The following is a 25,346-nucleotide window of genomic DNA, read 5'->3' on the forward strand; positions in this document are numbered from 1 at the left end:
GTTAGCCTCACATTTCAGACTCCCATATCTTCCTTTGAATTGGTTTAATGTTTTGAAGTTACAAAACATAAAAACATGGTACACAGGATTTTCTGGAACACAATGAAGGGGGAGGGGGACTGAAAATCAAGGGCATCCAGGTCACTGCAGCTTGAGAAAGATTAAAACAACTTGCTGTCAGCCAAATGCAGAGCAGCAGACCATGGAACACTCTTGTATCCCTGGGAAACAATCCTGCTAAACAATGCCGGCCGTCATTAACAGCAAAACAATTACTCCCTGCATCTGGCAGCAACTCTCTCCATCTAATTACCTGCTTACCTGAACCCAGGAAAATGAGCCCATAACCATTATATACAAACTGTTGCTAAGCTGTTATATGGTGCCTCAATTAAAGCCATAGGACACAGGCGCAGAATTAGACTATTCAGCCCATCTGAATGCTGCGCTATTCAATTATGGCTGATTTATTTTCTCCTCAACACACATTTATCTGTTGATACACTGGCAAATAATGTTTCACCTCTAAACTATCAGAGAGTGCTGCCCATTGCAATGGAGTAAATTTGTGAATGGGATCCACTTCATTTATGCCGGCTCCATTTTTCACCATCGACTCAAGTTCTGCCACGTTGCCAGCTTTAACTGCATCATGAATACTGGTGAAGCACCTCTTCCTGGCATCTGTTAAACAACATGTGAAGATAAAATTAACACAATGGCAATTGAGAATAACAACATCATTTCAATATTACTGGGCTCCTTGGCACGTATAAAATATAGGAAATAACAAGTGCCTCTCTCATTTCTTTAGAACTTTTCAGGAAGGGTGGACGAGCACCAGAAACAGCTTGAAAATAATTGAGGAACAGCAGAGGATGTAAAGGCACTCATGGATTTTTAGCAGTAGTAACGCAACAAGAGATATATTAAGCAACACACACACAAAATGCAAGAGGGACTCAGCAAGTCAGGCAGCGTCCATGGAGGGGAATAAACGAGCAATGTTTTGGGCTGAGATCACCAGAGGGGAGGGGGCAGAAACCAGAATAAGATGATGAAGAGGGTGAGGGGGAAGGTAAGGAACACCAGCTGGCAGGTGATAGGTGAGACCAGGAGAGGGGGTAGATGGGATGAATGAAAGGCGAAAGACACAAAGAGCTGAGGAAGGAGGAATGTAATAGGAGAGGACAGTGGATCATGGAAGAAAGGGAAGGAGGAGAGGAGATGAAAGGAGACGAGAAGGGGTGAGAGGGGAGAGGGAAAACCAGACAGGGGAATATAAAAAGGGCAAAGGGCAGAATCTCCCAGAAGTTAGAGGCTAAGCCAGGTTGGAGGGAACCCAAACAGAGCACCATGTGTTACTACTGGTACACCAGTAGAACAACTGAGAATTTCAACATCACTGATTTCCTTTGCATTTATAAAACACAGATTATATGTAAAATAATTGCCTATTCGATTCCTTCATTGTCAACATTTTAGATCTTCCACTTGCCGCCTCCCATTTTCTTACTTCAACCCCTCTCCCCCAGCCATCCACTTGGGTTCGCCTACCAGCTTGCACTCCTTCCTCCCCCACCTTCAAATTTTGGCTTCTGTCCCATTCCTTTCCAGTCCTGTTGAAGGGTCTAAACCAGAAATGCCAACTGTTCATTCCCTTCCATAAACGCTGCCCGACTTGCCGAATTCGGCAGAGAGATATTAATGTAGAGATCAGGGAAACATTCAGCAGTAAATCCAAATCAACAGTGAGATTTTATTAATTTTCACAGAAATAAATGAGGTGGGAGAAAAGAAATTAACTCAAGTAACAAATCCATTCAGTTTATTGATCAATTTAGCAGTATCCTGGAATAATTAGTTTCAAAAACAACAAACAATAACGTCATGCTTGATTTAGTAAGAAAAGAAGGAATGAATTGTTAAGTCATCCGCAAGAAACAAGCTGTGAACTGGGCTGAATTTGAAACCTAATTTGAGTTGGAGAAGTTGGGTCAAAAGTCAGGTTTTAAAGTTAAGGATTACGAAATCCATATGAAAAATAGACAGAGGGGAATATTCAAATAAGGTACAATATTGAACCAGCGCATATCCGAGGGTTGCATAGTGGTGCAGCCGTTTGTACCGGGGTCTCACAGCTCTGAAGATTCAATTAATTTTACGTTTCGCATAAATTGCACTCTGAAGCCTGTCGTGGTTACTGTCGCATTTTAAACTGAAGTTCAGCATCGCATTCTGGAAAATCTCATCAGGACCCTCTGCGGACCCGCCAATTTATTTCTTTCGTGTACACTTTTTGAATTTTCTGTTTTTAAAATACTAATAGCCCGTATTTTCATTGATCCATAACTGCAGCGAGACGCAAGAGAGGAACTCAACAAGGGTGTATCATAAACCACATCTAACATCAAGTCGCAAAGTGAGCTATTTAAAAAGTATCACACCATTAATCAAAGACGCAATTTTTTAATGAGCGGCGATAATGAGAATTAAGTAATTTCAGTCCTCCTTTGTCCAAACAGAGACTTAAAGAAATAACTTGTAAGAAAAAGCAAGTTGCTTCACCAGTACAGCGTCGCGTTACAAATCATAAAACATATTTAGGACACATTGCTTCCAGTCAGTAGCATTAGAGAACGCAATGCCTCACTTCGCACGGATACCCCTATGATTTCCCCTGGGTAACTTTACCTAGAGCGGTGCCGGAATCTACCGGCATTGCTGTGCTCAACCCTGATGAACCAGGCGGAGACGGAGATTGATTAGCAACGGGATAAACTTCCGGTGTTACTCAGCTCAATTACGAAAAATAACGCTTTAATTTCCGGAGGAAACGGCCTTTGAATTGACTTTGTTGTGTGAAGGAAAATTATTATGATAGGTTAACCATCTTTATTGATGGATTAAAAGATCATTTAACTGGGAATGTTGGTGTGGCTGTTTTAGTGCCTGAAATACAGGTAATGATAAAGAAACGTCTTACTAACCATTTATCAATAAAAACAGCAGATTTGGTTGGCACCATTTTGGTCTTAGAGTGGGTGGAGGAAATTTGTCGTTGCAAAGTTGTAATTTGTTCAGATTCTTTCCCGGTTTTATTAGTCTTAAAACGGGTCGTTCCAGCAGTAGGGCAGATTTACTTTATTTCATATTCAAAGTATTAGTTTACTTGTCTCTTCTTATGGGTCCCAGTACATAGAGGTGTGAATGGGAATGAGCAGGTTGATTGTTCGGCTAAAAAAGCTCAGCTGTGGATATCGATCTTCCACTTAGCAAATCAGAAGCTAAGGAGTTGGTGCGGCTAAGAATTAGAGGATAAGACTTGTGGGATATTGGGATAAGGGGAGACACCTTTACAGAATATATAAAACAGTTGGATTGATGGGAGAATGGGTGAAACAAGAAGGGAAGGAATTATATTGACGTGACTTTGATTTGGGCATACTGTGCTCAATTATTCCTTGTATTTTGTTGGAAAACATCACTCTGTAGGTTTTGTCATTATGAAACAGCTGAAGAAATTCTGTTACAATGTGGAGCATGTGAGGTTAAAAGAGATCAAATGGAGGCTGCACCACTGTCTTTGGAGGTTGATAACTTTCACTCAAAAGTTTTGGAAGTGACTTTAAAGTTTTATTTTCCAACTCTCCACACTCCAGTCCAGTTGGTGGTGGTAATGCACCTTTAAGTTGGACTGCCAACTGCCATTAAAAGTCAGAAGAAGAGGAGTGGGAGAACAGGGGAGCAACGTTTGTCGACAGACTGTTAATTTTCCCTGGGAAAAAGTGGGGAAGAACAATAGCAAATGGGAGGCCAGTAGAAGGGAAAGAGAATATGGGTTCAGGGAGAGGGAGTGAGTAAAGAGTTTGAAGGGCATGTGTGATTGTGAAACAAAATGGCAGAGACAATATAAATATTTATTTATTTATTTATCTACAAAGTCATCTCTCTGCCTCCTCCACTGCAAGGACTATCCAGATTGTCACTTACCTGAAATATACCACCCAGGCAAGTCTCCTCTGTACACTCCAATGCAATCACATCCTTCTGTAATGTGGTGACCAGAACTGTACAGGTATTACAGGCCATAAACGCATAGATTTAGTTGGTTATTAGCATCTGAAATACATTATGTATTATTTTGGTACTTAAATATGCAAATGATGGGACTCAGACGTGCACAGAGTTTCCACTGGATCCAGTAGTCGATTTCTTGTATAGAAATGATATTGCTGTGTTAAACTTCAAAACAGTTTGCTGACAAAGACCATGCTGTTCTCTTTGTGCACGTGTGAATAAAATGTGATTGAGGAACAAGTGTGAGTTATCAGAATCCAGATAGTTGGCAATGTCAAAAGGACAGAGAATTGTCAAGTTAGTTGTGGCAGTTTATGGGCTTGTAGTGTTTTCTTATTATTAAGCCATTTACTGAAATGGAGGTAAAAGAGCTGACAAAATCTAAGGAAGGATTGGATATGGATGGTGTATGTGAAAGTGAGAGCAGGCTGGGAATTGGTAACTGATTTTCTTGCGAGCAGGAAGCATCAGTAATGCACGTGAGAAGAGATGAAGTTGATGGTGTGAGTAGAAGTGAAAGTAATGTTCTGTAATATCCCACAAAGAGAAAAGCACAGCTAGAACCCCTATTTGTAACAAAGACTACTTATTTACTTGGAAGAAGTGAATGATATCAAAGGAGAAATGTTCAACATTGGAACAACTTCAACCAGGTAGGGGGTAGTATAAATGGTGAACTAGTTCAGCCTCAAGAAAGAAACCACTCAAGCTCTCTATGTGTGGGATGGAAGTGCAGAGGGATTGAACAACCATGATGAAAGTGAACCAGCTGGGACCAGGGATCTATAAAAATTCAATGTAGTAGAAGATATAAAAGTACTGTAAATATAAGTGGGAAGAGGCTGGACCACAGTGGGTAGAGTTAAAATAAGAAGAAATGAGTTTTGTGAGCACCAAGACCATATCCCAACAGGGCAAGTCCTGCTTGTGGATTTGACAAAGGAGGTGATTGTTTGTGATGAGGTCTATGAGGTTGGGGAACCTGAAGGGAGAAGCATCTGAAGAATTGAGATCACCGACTGCTTGCGAAACCACGGACTGATGTAGTACAGTGAGATCACCGTATGAAAGGTTGTCAAAGAATTTTCTACAAGGTTGGGGCTTAATCACCTTACAACAGCATTTCTGGTTTCAGGGAAGCTTAACATTTGCAAGGAGAGTGGGAAGTAAGTGGTTTACATCACTTGCAGTGAAAAATGGAGAGAAAGGGAATAGACCAGATAGATTTGGAATTTTGAAGGGTGAAAACATTGAGCAGAGAGATGGAAAAAAAACCATGCAGATGCTGAAATCTAAAGCAAAACCAGAAATCTGGAGCAAACACGAGGAAATCTGCAGATGCTGGAAATTCAAACAACACACACAAAATGCTGGTGGAACGCAGCAGGACAGGTAACATCTATAAGGAGAAGCACTGTCAACGTTTCGGGCCAAGACCCTTCGTCAGGACTAACTGAAAGGAGAGATACTAAGAGATTTGAAAGTAATGGGGGGAGGGGGAAATACGAAATGATAGGAGAAGAGGGGAGGGGGTGGGATGAAGCTAAGAGCTGGAAGGGTGATTGGGGAAAGTGATACAGAGCTGGAGAAGGGAAGGATCATGGGACGGGAGGCCTCGGGAGAAAGAAAGGGGGAGGGGAGGAAGCACCAGAGGGAGATGGAGAACAGGCAGAGTGATGGGCAGAGAGAGAGAAAAAACAACTAAATATGTCAGGGATGGGGTAAGAAGGGGAGGAGGGGCATTAACGGAAATTAGAGAAGTCAATGTTCATGCCATCAGGTTGGAGGCTACCCAGCTGGTATATAAGGTGTTGTTCCTCCAACCTGAGTTTGAATTCATTTTGACAGCAGAGGAGGCCATGGATTGACATATCAGAATGGGAATGGGACGTGGAATTAAAATGTGTGGCCACTGGGAGATCCTGCTTTCTCTGGTGGACCGAGCATAGGTGTTCAGCGAAACAGTCTCCCAGTCTGCGTCGGGTCTCTCCAATATACAAAAGACTCACTGGGAGCACCGGATGCAGTATATCACACCAGCCGACTCACAGGTGGAATGTCGCCTCACTTGGAAGGACTGTCTGGGGCCCTGAATGGTGGTGAGGGAGGAAGTGTAAGGGCAGGTGTAGCACTTGTTCCATTTACAAGGATAAGTGCCAGGAGGGAGATCATTGGGAAGGGATTGGGGGGACGAGTGGTCTCCAGCCTTGAACTCTGGGCCGGGTCTTCACATGCTGTGATTGTGTCTCCCGTCTCCCCTTCCCCCACCACCACTCTGCAATCCCCTTTCCCTCAGATCCCATCGTCAGCTCCTGGGCCCTCATCCTTCTTCCTCTCACCCCAACCCTTCCCTCTCCACCGACACTACCAGCCTCCCTCCCCCCTCTGATCCCATCTCTCATCCATGCCGGGTCTTTACCATTCCCTCCGACCTTCAACTCTCTGAGGCAGAGCGCTCTGTCCTCAGTAAGGGCCTCAGCTTTGTCCCCCTTCGCCCACACCTCAGCGAGTTCTGCAAACGCCATGACACTGAACTCTTCTTCCGCCGGCTCCGTCTCCGAGCTTACTTCTTTGGCAAGGACTCTCCTACCCCCAGCGATGACCCCTTCTCCCATCTTCAACCCTCCTCCTCTTCATGGACAACCTGCTCTGCTCTTCTGCCTGCTCTGGATCTCTTTATTGCTAATTGCCGACGGGACATCAACCATCTCGACTTCACCACACCCTGTTCCAATTCCAACCTCACTCCTTCCGAACGCTCTGCTCTCCGCTCCCTTCGCACCAATCCCAACCTCACTATAAAACCCGCTGATAAGGGGGGAGCTGTTGTTGTCTGGCGTACTGACCTCTACCTGGCCGAGGCACAGTGCCAACTCTCTGATACCTCCTCTTATTTACCCCTTGATCATGACCCCACTAAGGAGCACCAGGCCATTGTCTCCTATACCATCACCAACCTTATCAGCTCTGGGGATCTCCCATCCACTGCCACCAACCTCATAGTTCCCACACCCCGCACTTCCCGTTTCTACCTCCTACCCAAGATCCACAAACCTGCCTGTCCAGGTAGACCTATTGTCTCAGCTAGCTCCTGCCCCACTGAACTCATTTCTGCATACCTTGACACTGTCTTATCCCCCCTTGTTCAATCTCTTCCTACCCATGTTCGTGACACTTCTCACGCTTTGAATTTTTTCAATGATTTTAAGTTCCCTGGCCCCCACCACCTTCTTTTCACCATGGACGTTCAGTCTCTATATACCTCCACCCCCCACCGAGATGGTCTCAAAGCTCTTTGCCTCTTTTTGGATTCCAGACCTAACCAATTCCCCTTTACCACCACCCTCCTCCGTCTAGCGGAATTAGTTCTTACTCTCAATAATTTCTCCTTTAGCTCCTCCCACTTCCTCCAAACCAAGGGTGTAGCCATGGGCACCCGTATGGGTCCCAGTTATGCCTGCCTTTTTGTTGGCTTTGTGGAACAGTCCATGTTCCAAGTCTATACGGGTATCTGTCCCCCTCTTTTCCTTCGCTACATCGACGACTGCATTGGCGCTGCCTCCTGCAAGCATGCTGAGCTCGTTGACTTCATTGACTTTGCCTCCAACTTTCACCCTGCCCTCAAATTTACCTGGTCCATTTCTGACACCTCCCTCCCTTTTCTTGATCTTTCTGTCTCCATCTCTGGAGATGGTTTATCTACTGATAGCTACTATAAGCCTACAGACTCTCACAGCTACCTGGACTATTCCACTTCCCACCCTGTATCTTGCAAAAATGCTATCCCCTTCTGACAATTCCTCCATCTCCGCCGTATCTGCTCTCAGGATGAGGCTTTTCATTCCAGGACGAAGGAGATGTCTTCCTTTTTTAGGGGCTTCCCTTCCACCATCAACTCTGCTCTCAAATGCAACTCTCCCATTTCCCGCTCATCTGCCCTCACCCATCCGCCCGCCACCCCACTCAGGATAGGGTTCCCCTTGTCCTCACCTACCACCCCACCAGCCTCCAGGTCCAATGTATAATTCTCCGTAAAGGTCTCGGCCCGAAACGTCAACAGTGCTTCTCCATATAGATGCCGCCTGGCCTGTTCCCAGAAATCTGGAAAAACTCAAGCAGTCAAGCAACATTCAGGGCAACTCTACGGTCAGCAAGAACCACGCTCTCCCATGCCATCAGGAAAGCAAAGCATGAGTAAATCCACAAACACCTTTGTGATACCAGGGACTTGTGATATATGTAGCAAGGTATAAGAACTTAAGACCATAAGATATAGGAGCAGAATTTGGCCCTCAAGCCTGCTCCAGCATTTCATCATGACTGATCTAATTTTCCTGTCAGCCCCAATCTCCTGCCTTCTTCCTGTATCCCTTCATGCCCTAACCAACCAAGAATCTATCAACCTCTACCTTAAATATACATAAAGACTTGAGCTCCACAACTGTCTGTGTCAAAGAATTCCACAAATTCACTCTCTGTATAAAGAAATTCCTCTTCATCTCAGTTCTCTGCCCCTCTATTCTCAGGCTGTGTCCTCTAGTCTTGTACTCTCCCACCATAGGAAACATCCACTCCATCAAGGCCATTCATTAGTCGATAGGTTTCAATGAGGTCACCTCTCAATCTTCTGAATTCTAGTGAATACAGGACCAGAACCATCAAATGCTCTTCATAATAAACAAGTCATTCAATCCTGGAATCATTTTTTGTGAACCTCTTTTGCACCCTCTCAAGTTTCAACACATCTTTTCTAAGAGACCAAAAACTGCTCCCAATACTTCCGATGATACCTCACCAGTGCTTTACAAAGTCTCAACATTACATCTATGCTTTTATAATCTAGTCTGACGTCGCATTTGCTTTACTCACCACAGACACAACTTGCAAATTAACCTTTAGGGAATCCTGCACAAGGACTCCCAAGTCCCTTTGCACCTCAGTTTATTTCCATTTAGAAAATGGTCAATCCTTTCATTTCTTCTCCCAAAGTGCATGACTATATACTTCCTGACACTGTAATCCATCTGCTATTTCTTTGCCATTCTACTAATCTGTTTAAGTCCTCTTGTGGACTCCCTTCTTCCACAAAATTACCTGCTCCTCCACCTATCTTCATATTGTCTGTAAACTTTGTAACAAAGCCATCAATTCCATCATCCAAATCATTGACATATATCAAACTGGTCCCAACACAACTAGGGAACACTGCAAGTCAACCAGAAAAGGCTCCTTTCATTCCCAATCTTCACATCCTACTAATCAGCCACTGCTTTAGCCATGCTAGAATCTTCCTGTAATACCATGGACTCGTAGCTTGTTAAGCAGCCTCATGTGTGGCACCTTGTCAACGCCCTCAGAAAATCCAAGTACACATCAACTGATTCCCCTTTGTTTATCCTGCTTGTTATTTCTTCAAAGAATTCCAACAGATCTGTCAGGCAAGATTTTCCCTTGAGGGAACCATACAGACTATGGCCGATTTTAACATGTGCCTCCAAGTACCCTGAGACCTCATCCTTCATCTTCCCAATCACTGAGGTCAGACTAACTGGCCTATAGTTTCCTTTCTTCTTCTTTCTCCCTTCTTGAAGAGTGGTGTGACATTTGCAATTTTCCAGTCTTCTGGAACCATTCCAGAACCTAGTGATTCTTGAAACATCATTACTCATGCCTCCGTGATCTCTTCAGCCACCTCTTTCAGAACTCTGGGGTGTACAGCATCTAGTCCAAGTGACTTATCTACTTTCAGACCTTTCAGTTTCCAGAGAACCTTCCCTCAAGTAATGGTAACTTCACATACTTTATAAACCCCTGACATCTGGATCTTTGTCTTTACTGTTAGTGCCTTCCACAATGAAGACTGATACAAAATACTCATTCAGTTTGTCCACCATTTCCTTGCCTCCATTACTACATCTCCAGCATCAATTCCCACTCTTGCTTCTCTTGTACATTTTATGTCTCTGAAGAAACTTTTGGTATCCTCTTTACTATTATTAGCTGGCTTACTTTCGTATTCCAGCTATACCTGGATGACATTTTTTGTTGCTGTATGTTGATCTTTAAAAGCTTCCCAGTCCTCTAACTTCCCACTAATTTTTGGTCTATTATATGCCCTTCTCTGTCTTCTACATTCTACTTTTCTTGGTAGCCACTGTTATATCATCTTGCCTTTAGAATACTTCTTCCTCTTTGGGATGTATATATCCTGTGCCTTCCAAATTGCTTCCAGAAATTTCAACCATTGCTGTTCTAACGTCAGCCCTGCCAGTGTTCCCTTCCAGTCAATTCTGGCCAATTCCTTTTCCATGCCTCTGTAATTCCCTTTACTCCACTGTAATACTGATACATCTGACTTTAGCTTCTTCTCAAATTGCAGGATGAATTAGATCATATTATGATTACTTTCCCCTAAGAGTTCTTTTACCTTATGCTCTCTAAACAATTCTGGTTCATTGCACAATGCTCAATCCAAAATAGCTGGTCCCCTAGCGGACTCAACCACAACCTGCTCTAAAAAGCCAGCTCATAGGCATTCTAGAAAGTTCCCCGCCTGGAATCCAACACCAACATAATTTTCCCAATCTACCTGCATATTAAAATCCCCTATGACTATTGTAACATTGCCCCTTCAGCATGCATTTTCTACCTCCCATTGTAATTTATAGGCAACATCCTTACTACTGTTTGGGGGCTCTGTATAAAACTTCCATCAAGAACTTTTTACCCTTTGCAGTTCCTTAGCTCTACCCACAATGGTTCAACACCTTCTGGCCCTATGTCACATCTTTCTAATGATTTGATTTCACTTTTTACCAACAGAGCAATGCTGGCTCCTCTACCTTCCTGCCTGTCCTTAATACAATATGTATACTTGGACGTTAAGCTCCCAGCTGTAACCTTCTTTCAGCCATGATTCAGTAATGCCTACAACATCATGCAGGCCAATCTGCAACTGTGCTACAAGTTCATCTACATATTAATTATGTATAATGTGCACATTCAAATATAATAGCTTCAGGCTTGTATTCACCATTTTCAATTTTGTCTGCCATTTACTTTGCAACTCATCCTGCTGACTGCAGTTTTGCCCTATCAACACTACACATGGCCTCTCTTTGTAAACCAGTTACCACATCTTCAGCACTATCATCTGCCTGTGAATTAGATGAGAAAACCAGGTGGTTGGTTATGGGAACAGACAGGAGTTTCTGTGGACAAGAATGAGATTCCAGGATGGTACGTTGTATTCCAGGTGCCAGGGTGAGGGACATTTTGGATCAAGTCCATAGTATTCTTAAGTGAGAGGGTGAGCAGCCAGAGGTGGTGGTCCATGTAGATACCAATGACATAGATAGGAAGAGTGATGAGATCCTGCAAGTTGAGTTCAGGGAGTTTAAGTTAAGTTAAAGGACATGCTAAGTTAAAGGACTGGACTTTAAGGATGTGATCTCAGGATTGCTAACCATGCCACATGAGGTGAGGCAATACAGTTTAACACATGGCTAAGATGATGATGCAGGGGGGATGGCTTCAGATTTTTTGGACCTTTAGACTCTTCCAGGAAAGGTGGGACCTATACAAATAGGACGGTTTTGCACCTGAACTGGAGAGAGATCGATACCCTTGTGGGAAGGTTTGCTAGTGCTGCTCATGGGTGTTTAGAGTTACAGGGAATAGTTACCAGAATGCCAGGGCAGATACTGGTGTGGTTGTGGGGAAAGATGTTGTCAAACCTACATTTAAAAAAATACAGTAATCAAAAAGTTGAGCTTGGTGGAAATAATGTTGTCTTACCTCTATTTCAATGCAGTGAGTATTATAGGTAATGCTGATGAGCTTTGAGCATGGAGCAACGCATTGAATTATGATATTGTAGCAATTAGTGAGACTTGGTTGCAGGAGCACGACTGGCAACTCAATGTTCTGGGGTTTCTTTGTTTTAAAAATAGAACAGTGGGATTAAACTGTAAGGGGTTGCATTACTATTCGGGAAAAGGTGTCCTAGCAGTGCTCATACATGGACTGGAATGCTCACTACTGAGGCTGTGTGGGTGGAACTGAAGAATAAGAACAGGATGACCACATTGATGTTCTTTTATTAAAGACTACCCGATAGTCAGGATTGAGAGAAGCAAATTTGTAGATAGCTGTTTGCAAGGTTGTGATAGTAAGTAATTTTGACTTTTCACATATTGACTGGGACTCCCATACTGTAAAAGTGCTGGATGGGTTAGTTTGTCAAATGCATTCAGGGAAGTTTCCTTAATCAATATTAGTACAGGTAAGTGTGATACATGATCTCCTATTTGGGAAATGAGACAGGGTAGTTGATACAAGTGTATATAGGGAAAAGCTTTGGATCTATGATCATAATTCCATTAGTTTCAAAGTAATTACAGAGTAGGACAGGTCTGGTCCACGGGTTGAGATTCTAAATTAGAGAAAGGCTGATTTAGATGGCATCAAAAAAAGCCTGGCATCGGATGGGTTGTTTTCTGGCAACGGTGTGCTTGACAAGTGGAAGACCTAATTATGAGGGATAGATGGATAGGGTAAATGCAAGGAGGCTTCCCCCCCCCCCCCCAACTGAGATTTAGCAGGACTAGAACTGGAGGTAGTGTGTTAAGACTGAAAAGGGGACCTTATTCACTCAGAGGGCAAACAAGCTGCTAGTAGAGGAGTTTGACATTCTTCATTCAGTGATGCTCTGTACACCATTGTTGTAACATTATGGCTATTTTGGTCAGTCACCTTCATGTCAGGTTGAACTGGTTCAACCTCTCATTAATAAGGCACTTTCAGTCACAGAACCACCATTTTATGTTTTTCCCACACCATTCTCCCCAAACTCTCGAGACCATTCTGCACAAAAATCAGTAGTTTGAGATGCTCAAACCATCCTGTCTGGCACCAATAATCATTCCATCAGTCACTTAGATCACATTTCTTCCCCATTCTTATGTTTGATCTGAATAATATCTTAAGTTTTTGCCACGTCTGCATGCTTTTATCTACTTCGCATAAATGAGGTGTGCAGGTGTTCCTAATAAAGTGGCTACCCAATGTGTGTCTGTCACGTTTGTAGTGTACTGTGGTGCTTTCATGGCATTTATATACCAGTAGGTTTCTGACAAATTTCTAAATTCCTCTAATAGTCAAAAAGAACATGCCGCTACTTTTAAAATACTGCTTGCTGGTCTTGTAAAGCCCTCCATGAACTAAGAGCACTGGATATCATTATTTTAACAGTATATTTGTGCAAAGAATAACCACAAATTCTCCAGAATGTCAGAAGAGGAAAATGTTAATGTTAACCAACTTTTTTCAGAATATACTGGATTAAAATGCAACAGATTTTTTGGGATAAAGAAATTGACAGTAAATACATTTATTCATTTTAATATATTTTTATTATTATTATTGTAGATTAACAAAGATACATTAAGTCAATATGTCATTATATACAATAAGGAATTAAATTAGCAAATAACTGATTTACAAAGCTAAGCAATACATCAATAAGAAGAGAAAAAGTGTTAAGAATATTTTTTTGAAAGAAAAACGAGGAAATAAAGAACCCCCACTAACTAAAAAAAACACCCCTACTAACTGAAAAAAACCAAAAACCCATTGGGAGCACAACCCCGGAGCTATACATCATACAAGCTTCCATTAAAAAAAAAATCAATCTGCCAACTCAAATCCACTTAAAGAAAAATCAGAAGGAGACCATATTAACTCAAATCAAATGATAGTAGTGGGTGAATGAAACCCACCTTTTCTCAAAAATCAAATTGAGGATCGAAAGTTCAACTTCTAATTTTCTCCAAACTAAGACATAACATCATCTGAGAAAACCATTGTATCAAAGTAGGGGCAGAAACATCTTTCCATTTCAACAAAATAGCCCTTCTGGCCAATAATGTAACAAATGCAATTACATGTTGGTCTGATGGAGAATTACCATGAATATATTGAGGGACTATAACCAAATAAAACTGTCAATTTATTAGGTTGTAAATTAATTTTTAAAACTTTAGAAATTGTAGAGAAAATAGACTTCCAGAAATGTTTCAGTACAGAACACGACCAAAACATGTTACAATGTGGCTGTCTCAGTTTTACGTGTCACACTATCAACATTAGGAAACATTTTAGACAGTCTCTCCTTTGTCAAATAGTAACGATGTACAATTTTAAATTGAATTAAAGAGTGATTGGCACAGATTGAAGAAAAGGCAACCAACTTCAAAATCTGCAACCAATCTATTATCAGGGTCATGTTAAGATGTCTCTCCCAATCTTGCTTAATCTTAAGTGAAGAGTAATTGTGCTGTTGTAACAATAAAATTATAAATTTTCCCAATAAAACCCTTCACTAAAGGATTTATTTTTAAAATAATATTTTAACAGGTCAGAATCTTGAATATATGGAAAATTACTTAAGTATTTTTGTAAGCAGCATCTGACCTGAAGATTTTGCAGAAAATGTGAATATGAGAGAGTATTTAGTTACTAATTTCTCAAAAGACATCAATCGGCCATCTTGGAAGAGATCCATGAAGAAATAAACCCCTTTATTCCTCCAAAAAAGAAAGGTAGGATCTCTTAATGAAGGTTTAAATAAATAACTTTGATAAATTGAACTAACAAGTTTAAATTTAAGATTAAAAAAGTTACAAAACTGGAACCAAATTCGTAATGACTGCTTAATCACAGGATATAAAGTTAAATTAATTTTGGCCAGTTGTACAGGTAAAGAAGCCCCTAATAATGAGGTTAAGTGAAACTGTTTCACAACATTCAATACGTCATGTACGTATTCTTTGATCCACAGCATCTGCAGTTGTATTTTTGTGTCAAGGATTTGTTGATCTTCAACAGAAATTTGAGGAAAATCGATCTTTTGTAAAAAGGCATTCATTTTAGAAGAATCAACTGGAAACTGATATTTATAAAGCTCAATATAAAAGTCTTGAGAAATTTTATTAATACCTTCATAATTACATGCTAAACTACCATCTCCCTTATGAATTTTTAAATTTTATCTTTTAGCTCTAGCTGCTTTTAATTGAGATACTAATAGCTTATTATTTTTATCTCCAAACACATTAAATTGACTTTTTAATTTAAGCAAATTTATTTCAATAGATTAAGTTAATAAATTATATTGTGAATAAATCAATGTCAGGAGAGACTGCATAAATATTATCCAAGTCTTTAATTTGTTTGGAAATCTTATCTAACTCTATTTTTGTCTGTTTCTTAAGCTTAGCTGAATAGGAGATTATCTGACCGCGCAAATATGCTTTAAATGTATCCCATATAATCAATTTCGACACATCTCCAGTATTATTAAAAAGAAAAAAATCTTAGAATTATCTGAGTCTCAATAAATTTGACAAAGTTCGGACTTTGTAATAAATTTTCTGGAAAAAGCCAAGGCAAATTTGTAATAGCGACATCACTCAATTCAAAAGCTAAACTTAAAAGGCGCATGATCTGAGAGAGCTATACCATCATATTCACATTTCTGGACTTTGGACAAAAATCAGGAATCAACTATAAAGCAATCGATTCTTTAATATTTTTTATTAACATGTGAAATAAAATAATAATCTCTATCATTAGGATGTAAATGTCTCCAAATTTCAACCAGGCCAAAATCAATTAAAAAAAGTTATTAAGTGATGCAGAATGACTCGGAAGCCGCTGATTGGTTGAACTCTTGTCAAAGGATTTAAACCAATAGTTGAAATCACCACCCATTAACAACATACATTCATTTAAATCCAGCAATAAAGCAAATACATTTTAAAAAAAGGATCATCTACATTAGATCCATATAGGTTAACCAGAACAATTTTTCTATTACAAATTGTTCCTTTTAACAACTAAAAATCTACCATTAATATCTGACACAATGACTTCTTGGATAAATAATATTAGATTTAATTAGATACTCCCTTTGTTTTATTTTGACAGGTAGCGTGAAAGTGAAGGCCTTTCCACATTTAAAAAAATCTATTTTGAGCACCTGTTTTGATATGCGTTTCTTGAACAAAAATTATATCGGGTTGGAATCGATTAATGATTATAAAAATTTTCTTTCGCTTAATAGGATGATTCCAACCACGTACATTCCAACTTATAACATTTATCTGTTTGCCTTTTTTTTTTTTAAAAAACACATAGATACACACGTACCGGCGCAGACTAATCAAAACTGGTGGTGATAAGTATAACCATATACAAAATATGCATGCTCTGGAACTCCGTAATGGGAAAAAAATACAAAAAATTAAAATTTATCTTACAATTAATCCTATAAATCAAAACCCCAATCCTTCCACCACCCCAAAATTTGGCAAAAGGCCGAAATGCCACCCCATAGAGTAAAAGAGCTGCCCATTTTATAGCAGTGGTTTTAAAAAGCTTTCCTTAATTACTCCCATTACAAAAAAAGACAACGTAAGGCCCTAAAATAGAAAAGCCCTGCAAAGGAAAAACATGGGCCAAAAGGCCAGCACTATTCAGTTTTTCTCTACAACATTTAGCTCCCCATATCCAGCATAAAAGTTCAGAGAAAGAAATATTTATACTTAATCCTTAAAAGCAGCTGAGGAATGCAAGAACGATCTCCAAGGACGCCAAAACAATAAAATTAAACAAAGGAAAAAAATACCTATGTAATCTCTAATGAAGAAAAATCAGCACCATTTTCCATTTAACTGACATGCCCAATGAAAAGCTTTTTTTTAATTAACTAATTATCTATCGACTAAGCACTCCCAAACTCTATATAAGGCCTTATGAACTATGGAAACTATCCTTATGAAAAAAAGGATAAAAACAAATAAATAATCTGTCCGTTGTCTTAATTCGCTCAGTAGATCAGATTTCATAAAAGTCATTCATCACATCATCTTTAAATGGTCCATCGATCAAAAGACATATGAAGCAAATCAGAAATATTCAGAGCTCATCTTCTTTCCAAAAGAACAAATATTCAGCAGACCTAAAACCATTCAAACCTCAGCTACAACTGGAATAGAGTTAACATAGTCCAATGCTTCTTTGGGGTCCAGAAAAACACGTGGAGTCAAATCTTTGGAAAATAATTTTGAATCGGGCTGGATATTGAAGTGATGGGAATAATCCCTTATCATAGGCTATCTTCATGGTTGGAACGAATTTAGACCACAGGTCCATGACTTCCCATGGATAATCTTCATAAACACAAACCTCAGAACCTTTAAATTTAAAAGGTTCGTTTCCTTGCATATTTTATGATTTGGTCTAACTTTAAAATGAACGAAGGAAACCAAAACTGACCTTGGTTTATCTCAAAATGTTGCAGTGAAAATTCTATGTGCTCTTTCGATGTCGGAGGTTGAGGTAAAATATCCGTAAAGAGATTGAAACAAGTTAATAAATCTCCCGTCTCAGATCCTTCCTTCAATCCAACAATTCGAATATTATTCTGACGAGATCTTGCTTTCAATACGTTGGGACTTTTCCAAGCAAGCTGAAATCTTCACGATTTGCCACTTCAACCTCTAAATTCAGAATTCAGGAAAATAATGTTTTCCTGCACAAATTGAAAACTGTCTCGTAACAACTTCATCTCAGAAGAGGCAGAATCAAGTTTTACTGTGTTGTTGTCTATCTTCTTATCGAGAGCCATCAGCAAATTTTCTAGATGCTCCGCCCAAGCTGGTGTTTCCTCTGACTTTTTCCCCTTTCCATTGCTGGATTCAGGGAGCTGCTTTCTACTTCTTAAAGATTGTGACATAGTAACAACTATTTCCAAGATCCGACAAATAAAAGTTAAAAATACAAAGTTTAAACTGGGGAAAAGGAAGAATTAATTGCAGCCACACAGATCTGTGTGTTACCCCATTAGACAGCAGGCAGAGTCTCCCAACAGTAAATAAATTTAATGAAGATCTAGAAAATTCTAGGACAGTCTTATCATTAAGACAGCTTTTTCCTCTCTCAAAGGCTGGTAGAAATGTCACTTTGCTCAAACATTAATTTATAATGAAATAATTTTTGAAGACATGAGTATTAAAACTATTTTAGAAACAAAGATGGCATTAGTATGCCATCAGGTATTGAATACCAGCACTACCAGCCTCTTTGTTAAGCCACATGAACTTAACTTTCAAGGCAGGCAATTTTCGCTAATATTCTGCAGTCCACAGCAGAATTAAATTGCGGTGTAGACAATTGTACTATTACTAATTAGGGAAACTGCAGTATATATTCTTTCCAAATTGGTCATTAATGAACAGTTTAACAAATAGTTTTCTAACTAGTTGATTTTTAATTCAAATTTACATAAATAAATAAACACATATTGTGTCCAGCTCTTTTATTTAGTTTAGTACATACAAGGTTAATTCAAATAGTTCCAACACTGCATTGTTCATTTTCAGGTGCGCAGAATTAAGATTTACTAATCAAGAGCAATTTGTAATGCAGGAGCCCACATAAAAAAAAACAAAATACCTTGTCAGGTAAATATCAATAATTTTATTTCCTTCTCAATGGTTCAGATCCTGTAATTTTAACAAATTTCTTAAATGAACCAAAGTATTCATTTTCATTGCACCATAAATATTTAAAACTTAACTTAAACACTGTCTCAGCTGTACACAAAACATTTCAAAAATATTTTATTTTATTAGAATTTACATTCTTACAAAAAAGCAACATTTTCATTCCACAAGTGCATTCACACATATGCAGCACTCACACAGTAATGCACACCTGAACTGCACATGCAGTTGAACATACAAATACCAAAATGTATTCAATAGTTAACTTCAACTGAGATCCCTGCCTCAAATAAAATATAAAATAAATGGGGAGGGTTTAAATTTGACGTTCCTTGAAGATAGAATCAACTATTGCTGTTTTGCATGTTTCCCCAATGATTTTAAATGTAACACGAGGTAGTATTACTTCACTATTGTAAGTCTCTCATATGAATGGATACATCAAATCCAACCATTCTTTTGTCCTCTAATAAGTCTGTGAAGTGAAAAAGATCACTTCATAAAAAACTTAGGCAGATTCCACTTTCACAGTTGCAGTATCTTTTTCATTTTTCATGTCTGTTAACACACAGCTGCCTTCAGCCTCAGTATTTTTGCAGCTGTTGGCTGGATCTGAGGTCTTGCTATTACCATCCAACTGTTCCTGTTTAATAACTGAATGTAGTGGGTTTTCTAAAGGAGCTTCACTTGGAGATGGAGTTGAATCTGTAAATGAAGCCTAAAGAAGAAGTTTTCATTAGTTAATTTTATCTCACCTGAAACATTTAAAAAAATCAATTGTAAATTAACAGCACCAAACAACTCCATGGACTTTAAAAATATCTTACTATTGAGGCTCTAATCAAGCACAAGACACAAGACAAACACAGTATTTGTGTACAATGGAATAAACTTAAAATACTGCACTTACATTTTTATAATCTTCATAACATGCTGGATGATATGTCTAAAAGGAAGTGAAATAAGTATTAGTTATTTCAAATGTTAGGAAATGTTACCCGGATATAAATGCTACTTGCTATGCAAAAGTAAACTTATTTTGAACTGAGATCATTGACAATGTAACACTCAAAATTAGCACTGATGGGCTGGACCTTGTAAAAAGTGTAAACCCATCATGAGATCAAACAAGTTCAAGGGTGTGAAATTTACAAAGTCCTTTATTCCCAGAATTGGTTAGTTTTACACTTATTTGCATCACATAAATATTATTCAGATTTCTATAAACTGAAGTAACATAATAGCCATCCATTAAATTAGAAAATGGAAAGAAATTTACTTCAAGATGTAATGAGCTGCAATATAATCAAACTTTCTGGTCTTAAAAACTGAACGAACTGTTATTCCTTCAGGAATTATCAATTATTTCCCCTCTTTTCAATCTGATCTTTTATTTTCTCTCCTCCAGTACATATCTGTTCTGAACTTTATTCCACCCACAAGAGTTTTTCCTCTCAAATGAAACTTCAAACTACATTTTCTCAGTGATCCAAGGTGCCCAGCTTTCTTACTTCTAGACATGTTTCTATTGGCTGCTACCTTTTCAAAATTATTCCAATAGTTAAGTACTCTAAGGCATCCAATAAACTAAGGCAATAATAAAGGGGCTTCCACCATCAACTCTGCTCTCAAACGCGTATCTCCCATTTCCCGCACATCTGCCCTCACCCCATCTGCCCACCACCCCACTAGGGGATAGGGTTCCCTTTGTCCTCACCTACCACTCCACCAGCCTCCAGGTCCAATGTATAATTCTCCGTAACTTCTGCCACTTCCAACGGGATCCCACCACCAAGCACATCTTTCCCTCGCCCCCTTTCTGCTTTCTGCAGGGATCACTCCCTACGCGACTCCCTTGTCCACTCATCCTCCCCATCCCTTCCCACCAATCTCCCTCCTGGCACTTATCCTTGTAAGCAGAACAAGTGCTACACCTGCCCTTACACTTCCTCCCTCACCACCATTCAGGGCCCCAGACAGTCCTTCCAGGTGAGGCGACACTTCACCTGTGAGTCAGCTGGTGTGGTATACTGCGTCTGGTGCTCTCGGTGTGGTCTTTTGTATATTGGTGAGACCCGACGCAGACTGGGAGACCGTTTCGCTGAACACCTACGCTCGGTCTGCCAGAAAAAGCAGGATCTCCCAGTGGCCACACATTTTAATTCCACGTCCCATTCCCATTCTGATATGTCTATCCATGGCCTCCTGTACTATCAAAATGAATCCAAACTCAGGTTGGAGGAACAACACCTTATATACCGGCTGGGTAGCCTCCAACCTGATGGCATGAACATTGACTTCTCTAACTTCTGTTAATGCCCCTCCTCCCCTTCTTATACCATCCCTGACATTTAGTTGTTTGTTTTCTCTCTCTCTGTGCCCATCACTCTGTCTGTTCTCCATCTCTGGTGCTCCCCCCACCTTTCTTTCTCCTGAGGCCGCCCGTCCCATGATCCTTTCCCATCTCCAGCTCTGTATCACTTTCGCCAATCACCCTTCCAGCTCTTAGCTTCATCCCACCCCCTCCGGTCTTCTCCTATCATTTCGCATTTTTCCCTCCCCCCCCCCCCCCCCCACTACTTTCAAATCTCTTAGTATCTCTCCTTTCAGTTAGTCCTGACGAAGGGTCTCAGCCCGAAACGTCAACAGTGTTTCTCCTTGTAGATGCTGCCTGGCCTGCTGTGTTCCACCAGCATTTTGTGTGTGTTGAAAGCAATTAATTTGTAGGATTAACTACCAGAATCAATAGAGTGGAACCTTAACTTACTTTCAAGTGATATTAGGTATGAATGGTTATAACTACCCATTTATTCATGTTAGGTGGATAAAAAATGAAACTTACAGTATTATCCACACGAACTGCATTTTTCAGATGCCACTCTTCTTCATCTTCATCCCAATACTGCTCAAAAGCTTCTTGACAAATTTCACAGACCTACAAAAATAGATTAAAGTTGTCAAGTATTTATTTAAATTAGGATTTATAAATACAACTTCAGATTAAGATAGGCTTAAACTTTCAAAGACCTCCTGACGTTAACTGGGATGGTTTGCAAGAATACAATTGGCCATGTTCCCATTGAAAGGTTGGATCATTGTCAACATTTTGATTTGTGTAATGAAATATGTTCAGATCACTTTAATTTGATTTAAACTAAAGGAATCCTAAAAGCACTGAAAAGAAATAATCATAATCAGTAATTTAGATCTGATGGATTAATGCTGATGTTATAGTAAAAGGGTTATTGGGAAAGCCACATTATGACTGAATAAATTCAGAGACCTTGAACACCAGAATCAGGTCAAGATATTTACTTTTACAGAGGGCACATTGCCCTGGAGTGACGTGGTCCATGCCAATTCCTTGGTTGCTCTGATTCTGGGTACACCTTTATTCATTCCAATGAATCTAGGTCTGCACAGAATTGCATCTATTTGCAATCAATGTGCCACCAAATAAACATTACAATTGTTCATTTGTTCTTTCCTGTTTTATATATCTTTTAAATTTAAAATATCTTGCAGCTCTCAACTTCAGTGAGACCAAACACAAACAAGGTGCCTGCTTTGCCATACACCCATGTCCTGATCACCTTTAATTTTAATTCCCATTCCCACCTGGACCCGTTCTTGACCTATGCTCCCATGGTAAAGCTGAACATGAACAAGGACAAAATCTCATTTTACCTTGGAAGTCTACATCCTAAAAACATGAATACCAAATTTGCCATTTTCAGATGCCCTCCTTTTCCTGATCTACCCAGTTCCTCCTGTACTTCACCAGCCCCCTTCATCCTATTTCTTGACACCATCCAGCCACTCCATTTGCCCCATCACTAAACTTCTCCCACCATGCTCCACATTACCTTATCCAACTATCTGCAGCCCTACCCATCACCTTCCAGCCTGTTCCTATGTCCACACTTCCCTTCATCTGCTCATCACCCCTCACCTAGACTCATCACTTGCCAGCTCTTGCTCCACCCCTTCCCCTCTCTTTATACCGGCCATCTTCCCCATCTCTCTCAGCCTAAATGAAGGATCTCAACCCAAAACAGTGACATTCTATTTTCCTCCACAGATGCTACCCGACTTGTCAAGCTTCGTCCTTTTTTGTTAAATATATAGGAAGTCTTGCAACTGGTTGTCCACATTCACTTCTATACCGCAAATAATGAACACCCAACAGATCTCCATTAATCTGAGCCAAGATTTTACCTGGCTTGTTTCAGGTAAGCCTACGTTTCTCAAAAAGAGAATTAACATAACCAACTTAACTGACATTTTTGGGACATCACATTTGGCCCAGTATTCAAAACTTTGCCTGCATTTCTTCAGTCATCAAAACAACAAAAATCAAGTAAAAGATTGTAATGCACTTAAAATTTCGTTTTGCTTTTAGTTCAAGTTACATTAATAAATGTAAAACCTAGCTTTCATACAAGTTACGAAAGATTTAAGTCTGACATAATTGTTATGTTTAATCAGATACATCTCAATACCAATCCTACCTCATGTACTCCAGCAGGTCCAGCAGGAACACTTTGAAATTCCTTTTCCTTTGCAGCTTCTTGTGTTCTTTGTACAACTTCTTCATGGGCCTTCTCGAAGAATTGACTTTTAGCACGTTCTTCCAGGTCAGCAATTTCCTCAAATTCTATCCAGTCCTGTGGATGTAAAAATAATTTTTTTCAAAAAACCATCCCGAAATCTCAACTGCTCTCTTCATCCAACCATCCCCCCCATAAACTCCTGGAAATTCCAAGCTGTTCATTCTCTTCATGGTTGTACCTTGTGCACCATGTTCTTTATTTCAATCTCTATTACCAATACCGGCTACCTGCTCAGTGCCTGGGTGGATCCAGTTATCCTCACTACCACAGTGCAAGAGCAAATCAACAAATATGGAAAAAAAACAATGTGGAAAGGTTCTGCTTGTTTAACAAACTTACCGTTAAACTGTAGTACCACTTTCTGTAAGTTACTTTCTTAGTTACATCCTTTTCCATTCTATTCATACGATAATGCCAGTCCAAATGGTCTGCGTAAACATCAGTCTGCGATGCCGTGAACCGCATTCCACAAGAGTAGCACTGAATGCCTGTGTATAGGCGACTGATAACACCATCATACCGTCTGTTTTAGGAAGCAAAATAAACTGATGTAAAATAAATATTTAAATGGATTTTTAAAGTTCTTTCAAAGATAGAGGGACAAATGCTCAATTCTTTTACATGATATACACTTTAAACATTCACTCTTCAGTAGGATCCACAAATGCATCTGTTTCACTCCAATCCTGTTTAAACTTGGGCCACAGATTATTGATAGTATTTTAAACTGGTACAAAGCAAGAAATCAGAATGCTCCTATGAGTCATAAAGAACAAAGGATAACTAGTCAAGTTTATAAATTAATTCATTCCTATGGATATTTTCATGCAACAGCACTGAATCCATTATAAATGTGTGCATTTTTGTGAGAAGTCCAGTGTCTCATGGATGTAATTTTCATGCTAACATAAGGAGCCACGTCCTATACATACACCCCATTTCCAGAGACCCTCTCCTAATAGAGTGGAAGTTGAGAACTTTACACTGAACAATACAGTATATCCAAATACAGAAGCACTTCATACCCATACTAAAGTATGGGGAAAGCTTTAGTCAACCTAGTCAGAGCACTGATCTCAATATCAAGACAGTTTGAGATTACCTGGAGACAAAAGAAAATTAAGACAGCCAAAGTCTGTGGAACTGTAGCAAGTTCTCCCAGACACCTGGAACAATCTACCCACTGATTCTTAAAAAAACTGCATGACAGTTGATGCAGTTTGAAAGGCAAAGGGTGGTCATATCAAATAGATATAATATTTTCCCTGTTTATCGCTCAAGATTTCCCCGATACTTAGAAACTTTTCATTTCATTTTTGAAATAATCTTCACTACTATTTTTTTTTTACATGCACCTTAAGACTTCTGCACAGTACAGTTCTAAGATTCCCTTCTGAAGTGCAGTTGATATACAAATTTAAACGATTACAATGTAGGAAGACAGAAGCTATTTTGGAAGCAACAACTTGAAAACTACTCTGCACAATGGACAATGGGTTGGGTATCAATCTTTGTTCATTCAGTTAAGAAACTGAAGAAAATGGTTAAATTTTAGATAATGTTCAACAGCTTCAAGATTCTTCAATACCTTCCTCTTCAGAAAGTGCAATGATAATGCACCTTTAATTCATTTCAACTAAGCTTTATTAGCAATTGAAATTACATTATGTACCTATCGTGGAAGAGTTCTAAACTTCTATCACTGTTTCCTAATTTAAGACCTAAAAGGCCTGTCTCTATTCCTAAATGCCCCATTTAACAGAACAGTCTGTGCTCATTTTCCTCAATCTTTAACCCTAATTTCAGAGAATACCAGATTGCTTCGACTAATTTTTCCACGTCATTTTATCCATGAAAGTTTAGCGATCACTCCAGCAAACCTATACTTTCAGAAAAAATATTCCCATAGCTGTTTCCCAGAACTGCTAATAGTACTGAACATTTTAACCAGTAGCTACAGCTTCTATCCACTTCTTCCCTAGATTCCTCTATTTTCCTTTAGCCTTTATTTCTGATATCAATTATATTTTCATGACCATACACTGCTTCCAGTTTTATGCTATGCAGAGATTACTTAGTGGGCTGC

The 25,346-nt window shown here is 39.6% G+C and overlaps 2 protein-coding genes across 3 annotated transcripts in view; both read right to left on the reverse strand.

The window, feature by feature from the left end:
* Positions 1-2,782, reverse strand: part of LOC140726700 (ankyrin repeat domain-containing protein 42-like) — a 39,486-nt gene extending 36,704 nt beyond the window's left edge. For both annotated transcript variants that reach the window (XM_073043441.1, XM_073043442.1), the window contains exons 1-2: positions 2,695-2,782; positions 524-684 (exon numbers count right to left, since the gene is read on the reverse strand). In XM_073043441.1, coding sequence (XP_072899542.1) covers positions 524-684; positions 2,695-2,722 — 189 coding nt within the window. In that variant the 5' untranslated portion in view covers positions 2,723-2,782. The remainder of the gene's footprint in view (positions 1-523; positions 685-2,694) is intronic.
* A 15,663-nt stretch (positions 2,783-18,445) lies between these two features.
* The window catches only part of pcf11 (PCF11 cleavage and polyadenylation factor subunit), a 28,579-nt gene continuing 21,678 nt past the window's right edge, over positions 18,446-25,346 (reverse strand). The window contains exons 12-16 of the mRNA XM_073043447.1: positions 23,600-23,783; positions 23,159-23,314; positions 21,490-21,582; positions 19,558-19,593; positions 18,446-19,365 (exon numbers count right to left, since the gene is read on the reverse strand). Coding sequence (XP_072899548.1) covers positions 19,156-19,365; positions 19,558-19,593; positions 21,490-21,582; positions 23,159-23,314; positions 23,600-23,783 — 679 coding nt within the window. The 3' untranslated portion in view covers positions 18,446-19,155. The remainder of the gene's footprint in view (positions 19,366-19,557; positions 19,594-21,489; positions 21,583-23,158; positions 23,315-23,599; positions 23,784-25,346) is intronic.

Source organism: Hemitrygon akajei, chromosome 4 (genome assembly GCF_048418815.1).
Source record: "Hemitrygon akajei chromosome 4, sHemAka1.3, whole genome shotgun sequence".
NCBI lineage: Eukaryota > Metazoa > Chordata > Chondrichthyes > Myliobatiformes > Dasyatidae > Hemitrygon > Hemitrygon akajei.